General features: G+C 50.1%; 1 protein-coding gene across 1 annotated transcript in view; it reads left to right on the forward strand.

The window, feature by feature from the left end:
* Positions 1-8,084, forward strand: part of LOC104521812 (zinc finger protein DZIP1L-like) — a gene marked incomplete at its 3' end in the record, with an annotated part of 12,361 nt that extends 4,277 nt beyond the window's left edge. The window contains 6 exon segments of the mRNA XM_029083993.1: positions 925-955; positions 1,761-1,809; positions 2,276-2,408; positions 4,398-4,590; positions 6,965-7,104; positions 7,946-8,084. Coding sequence (XP_028939826.1) covers positions 925-955; positions 1,761-1,809; positions 2,276-2,408; positions 4,398-4,590; positions 6,965-7,104; positions 7,946-8,084 — 685 coding nt within the window.
* Between the last annotated feature and the right edge of the window lie 244 nt (positions 8,085-8,328).

Raw genomic sequence — 8,328 nt, forward strand, 5'->3', positions numbered from 1 at the left:
TCCTGTCACGGCTGATGAGACAACACGAGCTTGCCACCAGCAGGCTTTCAGTCTGGCTATATATCTTCTGCAGTGGTAGATCTGCCCTTTGGAGGACATCTCAATAATGAATAAAAATCCAGAGAGCTGCCCTTGCTGGTGAAGGGAACAGGTGACTCCAAACCCATTTTTACCATGGTCAGGTCTTCTTATTCCTTTCTTGCCCTTTTCAACTGAAGAAAGAGAACAAGACACTCTGTACTATCCCATTCCAGAACCAGCAGGCAGTTATGGACAGTGTCCATCAGCAGATTGATGCCCTCAGAACCCATCTCAGGGCACAGCCCAAGGTCACAAAGTCCCAGGAGAAGAAGGTAAGTGAAATTAAAAAAAAAAAATTTAAAAAAGTGGGGCAGAAAGGCAGCCTTGGTTCATTAAGAGCATTTAAGCAGATATTTAACTCTAAGCAGCCTTAAAATATTTGCTGAATTAAGACTTAGACTAATTTCAAGCCCATTCTCTAACGCTTTGCTGTGTTCGGCTCTTGTTTGCGCTCATTAAACACGAAGCATTACATGAATGTCCTCAGCACAAACCATGCCCACTGGGATGTAGATCACCAGAGTAACATTTTGCATTACAATTTGAAGCATCTTTTACTTGTTATCAGATCCATGAGTAGCTTGTGGGGTACAGCAGGGTGGGATCTGATGTGCTAGTGATCATACTATGGAAAGAAAATCCCCTAAGCTGACCCCTTCCAGGTATGGACTACTTAAGGGAAATAGCTCTTGGGACGTGTATGTGTCCACTTTAGGCTCTTGCTATTTTCTGCTCCTTTTTTGAACACATTTCATAATAATACTCTGCAGAGAGGGGAAAAATTACCCAAAATTATAGACAAAGAAATTATCTTTGAATGTTGCCCAGTCTGTTTCTTTACAGATCAAGATGCTCTCTGCAAGCAAACCTGAAGGTAATGTTTGCATTTTTTAAATGAATCAGTTTGTGTCTAGATAAATTTTTCATAGCTAAAGCCCTTCAGACCACAATGTCTTCTCTGTCTCCTTCTACGAAAGCGTGCCATGGAGTCCTCTCCAGGGAGCTGGCTGTATGCCCTCTCACGTGAAGTCATGGGGTGGACACCTTCCAGTCCCTTGGCTATCTGCTGCAACAGCACAGACCCCAGCTCTGGTCACCGGCACAAAACTAACTTGTCCCTTGGGTGGGTTTTGTGTTGCAGCCATGCACCAAAGGAGTGAGATTTCAATCAAGTGCCGACAGCAAACAGGTGACCTTGCTTCCTCCAAAATGATGCCAAGTTGTTATTTGCATAAAAATAAGGAACGCTGTGGTTTCTTCTTTACGGTCTGGGTTTTCTTCAATTAAGTATTAGGGAGATAAACTGGGGACTTCTCAGCTCCCTAATGCCTTCGGCACAGCCAGGAGCTGCTGCTCAGGAAACAAAAAAGGCCATAAACCAGAGATGACTATTAGCAAATACCCAAGGGGTGCATCACTGAGCCCAGCCCTGAGGGGTAGCAGAGGGCTGTTTGCCCACTGACATCCTCCAGCCTGTTGCCTTGGTGGGCAAGTGCCTTGGGGTTTCCCTCGAGGATGTTCTCCAAGGGCTGGTGTCAGACCTGGGCCAGCCTCGCATCCCCAAAGGGACAGATGTGTCCATACTGTCTGTCTAGGAAAACCAGTTGGTGATAAGTGCTTGCTTCTTGCTGGGGCCTTGGCTCCTCTTTGACCCTCACAGGCTCCTTTCTTCCCTGCAGTGACCTGGGAGGTGACCAAAGTGGTGGCTGATGAAGGGTCATCAGGTGGGTACCAGAGTTGGGACCATTCCTATCTTGAGGGCACCAGGGTGAAGCTGGTGTTTGGCTGGGGTGTTGTGCAATGAGGCTGTAGGGGTGCTGGGCAAAGCTGGTGGTGATGAGGTGGTGGGTTGGGGGCATAGGGGATGAGTTCTCTGTGTCCTCTCTCAGCTGTGCAGGGCATGACAGCACCATGACCAGCCCTGCTGACAATGCTTCTCCTGGGAAAGCTGTCCCAGGCAGCTGCTGGGCTGTGGGTGGGATTTTGGAAAAGTTGTGGGCAAGAATTAATCAAATCAGAGGAGGAAGTTGCCCCTTTGTAGAAAGATGTAGTTTGCTGAGAGCAACCAGTTGCTTGCTCTGAGACTGGTGGCACCCATGTCCCCAAAGAGGAGGAGGGACCCACCAGTCCACTCCCCAGGGTGCAGATGGTGTGTCACTGTGTTGGTACCAGCAGCCACCTTTACTCCAGGCAGGGAGGAGGCTGCCCTGGGTGGGAAGCAGAGGTTGTTGGAAGCCCTGCAGAGAAACCCAAACCTCCTGAAGCAGTTTCGCCCCATCCTGGAGGAAGTGCTGATGGAAAAACTGGAGAGCATGGGAGTCAAGAGGGTAAGTCTGCCCTTTCAGTGCCAGCATTTGCAATGCCAGCCCTGAGCCAGTGCAGGGACACAAAGTGAGGGGAGAACAACTGAAACAGGCAGTAAAAAAAAAATTCCCCACCTGGAGCCATCATCCTCTGGGAGGCAAATGGGAGGTGGAGGCAGAATCACACAGCAGCACATGGAATAAACCGCTGTGCTCCCATCGCTGAGGTTGGTTATTAGTATCTCTCCAGCAAATCTTCCTCAGAAGCAGCCTATCATACGCTAAATTAGCCAGGGCTCCCTCTCTTCTAGGACAGGAGGAAAAACTTTTTCACCATGAGAATGACAGGCCACTGGGACAGGCTGCCCAGAGAAGTTGTGGAGTCTCCTTCTCTGCAGATATTCAAAACCTGCCTGGACACTTTCCTGTGTGACCTACTGTAGGTGATCCTGCTTTGGCAGGGGGGTTGGACTAGATGATCTTTCAAGGTCCTTTCCAATTCCTGACATTCTGTGATTCTGTGACAGGAGGTTGTTTGAGGGCACAACAGCCCCTGTCACAGGGATTTCAAGGGGACTTTCACTGTCCAAGTCCTTTTCATGCCAAGCATATTAAATAGTACCTCCAACAAGTCTTCCTGAGCTCCTGGCAATGCAACACCACCACCTAGCACCTTGCAGAGCTGCTGCAAGGGCAGTGAGCAGGCAGGCAGTGGGCACAGCTGCTGGAGAGCCACCTTGCTCCGTCCACCCACATTCCTGAGCAAGGTGGTGTTTCTGTTTCAGGTCCCAAAGGCATAAAGAGAAAGCAGTGAGTGAATGGCTTCTTCAGTGGTTGTTTCCTGAAGGTGCATATAAGAATCATAGAATCATAGAACTGTTTGGTTGGAAAAGACCTTTGAGATCATCGACTCCAACCGTACCTGTCCACTACTAAACTATATCTCTGAGCACCTCGTCTGCCCGTCTTTTAAATCCCTCCCAGGGATGGGGACTCCACCACTGCCCTGGGCAACCCCTTCCAATGCCTGACTACCTTTTAAATGAAGAATTTTTTCCTGACATCCCATCTGAACCTCCCTTGGCACAACTTGAGGCCATTTCCTCTTGTCCTGTCACTTGTTCCTTGGCTGAACACACCCACCCCCACCTCTCTACACCCTCCTTTCAGGGATTTGGAGAGAGCCAGAATGTCTCCCCTCAGCCTCCTTTTCTCCAGGATCAACAACCCCAGTTCCCTCAGCCATGAACTCATCACACTTGTGCTCCAGCCCCTTCCCCAGCTCCGTTGCCCTTCTCTGGACACGCTCCAGCACCTCCATGTCCTTCTTGGAGTGAGGGGCCCAACACTGAACCCAGCACTCGAGGTGCAGCCTCACCAGTGCCCAGGACAGGGGGAAAGAGAACTTCCCTGGTCCTGCTGGCCACACTGTTTCTAATACAAGCCAGAATGCTGTTGGCCTTCTTGGCCGCCTGAGCACACTGCTGACAGGAGCAGTCTTGGGTTCATTTCACATAGGCTGGAGCCTTGGCATGTCCCTGTTTTCCCTGGTATGTTATTTGGGAACATCGAGGTGGTACCACAAGCAGCAGAGGTGCCCAAAGCCAGGCCCACAGGCATACACCTCTCTTCACCCTTCGCTTCTCATCACTTTGCAACTCTACAAGCCCAGGACACTCATGGTGGCAAAACCTGCTCGAGTTGTAAATACCTCCTTAGAGAAAATGCTGTACTTCCCCTGTAGCCTAAAAATTCCCCAAAATAGCTTAGCTTTGCTCATCAGCAGTCATTTACCAAAGCAGATGAGGGCTTTGCAAATGATGAGTGAAGCTTCATTGTGGGCTGTTTGCATGGGATATCATGGGGAGACAATGGGTGTCGGGGCTGGTGAGAGCTTTACTGGGCTTTGGACAGGGTCTGAAGCTTGCAGGATGCTCTTGATATATAGGACAGTTTCACCATCCAGCACCATGGGAGAACAACATCAGGCTTCTCAGCCACCCTCTGCTTTAGGTTGTGAAGGGGATCTCCACTCGGACCTACAAAAGCCTCCATGCTTTGGTCAGGCTTCAGCAGCAACAGAAGGCTGAGAAATTTCCTGTTCTCCTGTGCCTGAGGGACGAGTTGATCCGAGCAGTGATGGAGAAAATCAGGCGATGCAAGAAGCCCAGCAGTGCCTTTCATCGACAGCTCTCCATCATCCCAGGTGAAGTGTACTCCTGTCCTGTCTCGATACCAGCTGTGGGAACCAGTGGCCATGGGATGCTGTCCCCTTATCCAGTGGGACAACAAGATGGAGAAAAGGCAGGAAAGGGCATTTAAAAAAATCTCAGCTGTCCCCAAAAGCCCCAGCAGAGTGAGAGACAGGTTTGGTTGTGCTTGCAAATCCCTTTTTCCTACACCCACCCCACTCCAGCCCAGGTGGGCTGCATGGCTCCCACAAGGGCAGGTCCCAGGACTACCAGGAGGTGGGTGGTGATTCTCCTTGCTCTCAATATTGCCTCCTAGCTCAAAGCCTGAAGAGACCCAGGTCCCTTTGTGGGTCACAGTCCATGGTGATACCAGCTGTAGTAGAGCCTAAAGCCTCGGTGACCCCCCAGCCTGCTCCTCAGAGCAGAGCCCACTCCACCTGCAGTCACCCAAGGACTCCTTGGAGCACCCTTAGGACCTCCAAAGCCAGCAGCCCCACCCGAGCACCTGTTCCATGGCGGAGGTGAGTCCCATCACCTCCTTTTGGTCTCCAGGCAGGTGGGCAGTGCCTGGGACCTTCAGCCACAACCTGGCCCCAGGTATGCTGGGTGCTGCCCAAACACCAGCACCTTCGGAAACTTCGAAGTGGTGGGTGATGTGGTGTCTCAGAGAGGTTTGTTTGGAAATGGCATTTCCTGGGGTCTTCCTGCCTGTGTGGGCTGACTCAAACAACTCAGCAAAGTCAGACCTGAGAGCTTCTACCCCACCATGTGGTGCTGGAGACACAGGGCATTTCCCACTGGTGTTCAGCTCCTTCTTTGCCTCCCAGAACCCCTTTGAGGGGAAGAAGGAGTTCTCTTGGGGTTTTGGAGCAAAAGTAGTAAAGGTGTAAAATAAAAGCTTGGAGAAACTCTGCAGACCATTCAAAGAAATAACATGGAGAGGGTTTGAGATGTCAGCAGAGGAAGAGGAGCTTATCTGTAGTCAAGAGCAGGTAAGGAAAACGAGTTTTTTGTTTGCTCCAGGAGCAAGAGAAAGCCAGATCTAGGTTTTAAACTCGAGCAAAGCAGTACCAAGCACAGGCAAGGTAGTGGTGTGAGTATTTGTTGGAGGTGCTATCAGCAAGGTGTTTCCAGTCCATGGGTGTGATGGACCTGTCCATGTCCGTGGGGAATGTAGGGTTTCTCCATGGGCAGCCCTGCTGAGGGCATGCTCTCATTGCAGGACTTCCCTGCATCTGCTTCAGGAGTGGGGAAGAGGGATACCAGAGCAGTCCCACCCTGACCCATCTCTCTGTGCACCAGCCCAGAAGAGCTGCTGAGAGAGAAGAAACCCATCCTGTCCCCTGTGAAGCTCAGCCCTCAGCAAGAGCTGGTGGTCTCTGAAGTGGTGCTGGGGAATGAGACTGACTCCAATGGGTCAGACCTGGACTCCCTGAAGGAAACAGCTGATTCAGGTACCTCCTGTTCTTGTAGCAACCACTGTGGGTCAGCAAGGTGGTGGGTACAGTCCTGGTTAGCTCCATCGGTGCTGTTGTGTCATCTTCTTCCTGGGGTTGAAGTGGGACAAATCTTACCCCACCATGCTCCATACCCAGCCAGGCAACAGGGCACTGGTGGCTTTAACCATCTGCAACGCTAGTGCCTGACCCTGTCAAGGTATTTTCCTTGGGCGCAATAAATCCTGTTGCTGTTTTTTTGCATCAGAATGTCTACAGGATGCAGGGAACCCCAAGGGACCCTGACTGTTCCTGAGACTCTCAGAGGGAGGCACCTCTTGCCTCTGCACGAACTGCAGCCAGCAGCAGGTACTCTTTGCATGTGGCTTTGATGTGTCCCTGACTCGTAGGGTGAGATAAGAACAATTTAATCATTGAAATAAGATAAAAATTAAATAATAATTATATTAAAAGAATAATGATAATAATAGTAATAGAATATGCAGTTGAGTGATACCCAGTGCCATTGCTCACCACCTACCGACCAAGCCCGGCCCGTTCCCAGATAACGATCCCGGAGGAGTGACAATCCCGAACCGAAACCGCAATCCCGGGAGAGTGAGAGCCTGAGTGAAAGCCAGAGAGAGCGAGAGAGGAAGAGCCCCTCATGAATGTCCTGCCCATGGGGGACAGGAGATGGAACAGCCCATTGGCAGAGCCCAATGCCAACTGAGCTGATTCATTTCAATATTCCTCATTGCCCCCTTAGATCTTGCACTTGCAGACTTAGCAAAATGCAAAGTCCTTTGACTTCCAGCAGCAATTGAAAACATCAGTATGTTATCAGTGTTCTTCTCCTAACAAATCCCAGCTGAACCCAAACCCTAGTACTGTTCTAGCTACTAAAAAGAAACCCAGCCCTGGCCCAGCTAAAACCAGGACACCTGCACAGGGACAGCCCTATCCAGGATGGTGAGGCTCTTGGAGAGATGCCTGGATGCAGAGACACTGAGACCAACCAGCCAGGTGAAACTCTTCCCAGCCCTGAGCTTGGCATTTCCCAAAACCAGCCATCCTGCCAAGAACCTCCAGGTATCTCATGCAGGTGGCCACAGGGGTGTTGTCTGATATAATTTTTAATATATAATCATGTCAGACCCTCTTCTCAGCTGATGCCCATCAGCAATGTCACTGGGCTTAGTCTATGCACAGGGAGTTCAAACTTCCAGCAGCAGAGATTTGGCCTTTGGGCCCTTCATCCAGTTACAGATGTTTGTCCTTCCCCTAATGTTTGTCCCTTCACCTCTTCACATTCTTTGGGGGGGGGGGGAACCCAATACAAACAAAAAAACCCAAACCCCAACCAGTATTCATGGAATTGAGAGCAAAACAGTAAGCACAAAGGAATTGAATTGAGAAAAGGTCTCTGGAACAAATCCAGAGATAATTGGAGTGATGCAAAGGTGAAATTATTAAATTACTAAAACGAGACTTAAACATAACCTCAATTTATGATGGAGAGCTGATGTAATTAAAGTGGTGGCAGTGTCAGAATCAAATTGCTTTTTTAGAAAAAAAATTAAAAATTTTTTACCCATGGAAGGCATGGCACAGATACTGAGAAGATTTTTTTTTTTTCTTATTGCAATGATGATGAAATTCTACACCTTCATCTGGCAAAGTAAAAAAAAAAAATAAAAGCGAAACATGAAGTTTACAGGACAACTTGTGAGCCATGGAAGTAGAGCAAGGGTCTCCTGTGTGATGTCATGATGTCCTGATGCAACCATGTTTGACCTTCTTTGAGCTAATTTGTGCATCAGCTGGATGGAGAATAAAGAATAAATCCCTGTTGATTTGTAGTGGGAGGGCAGATGTGGGGTGTGGGTCTGGCCACGCTGCTCCCCTTCACCCTCTCTGTGCTCCTCTCCAGTTTGCAGTTGACAGCAGTGACCTGGTGATCTCCTCCCTGGAGGACCAAGAGCCACCAGCGCTGGTGGCTGTAGATGCTGTGGGGACCACCTGGGTCCCCAGGGCCCTGGGCTGCCAGGGGGCACATGGTGACCAGGGAAGTGAGAATCCTCTGCCAGCAGCCACTGGATGGTGCCACAAGACCATGAACGGGCAGCAGCTGTTCCACAGTCTCCCCAGGGCTGCTCCTGCGCTCCAGCCACCCTTCTTTTGGGGAAGAACCCAAAATTGGGGCTCTACCAGACAGTACAGGGCGGGGTTAGGTCCTCTCTGACCAGCCACTGTGGAGCACATCAGGGAGGATCAACACTACGTGGTCTGAAAAGGAGAGATGCCTGCTCTCCC

This window comes from Antrostomus carolinensis, unplaced genomic scaffold, assembly GCF_000700745.2.
Source record: "Antrostomus carolinensis isolate BGI_N321 unplaced genomic scaffold, ASM70074v2 scaffold2973, whole genome shotgun sequence".
Lineage (NCBI taxonomy): Eukaryota > Metazoa > Chordata > Aves > Caprimulgiformes > Caprimulgidae > Antrostomus > Antrostomus carolinensis.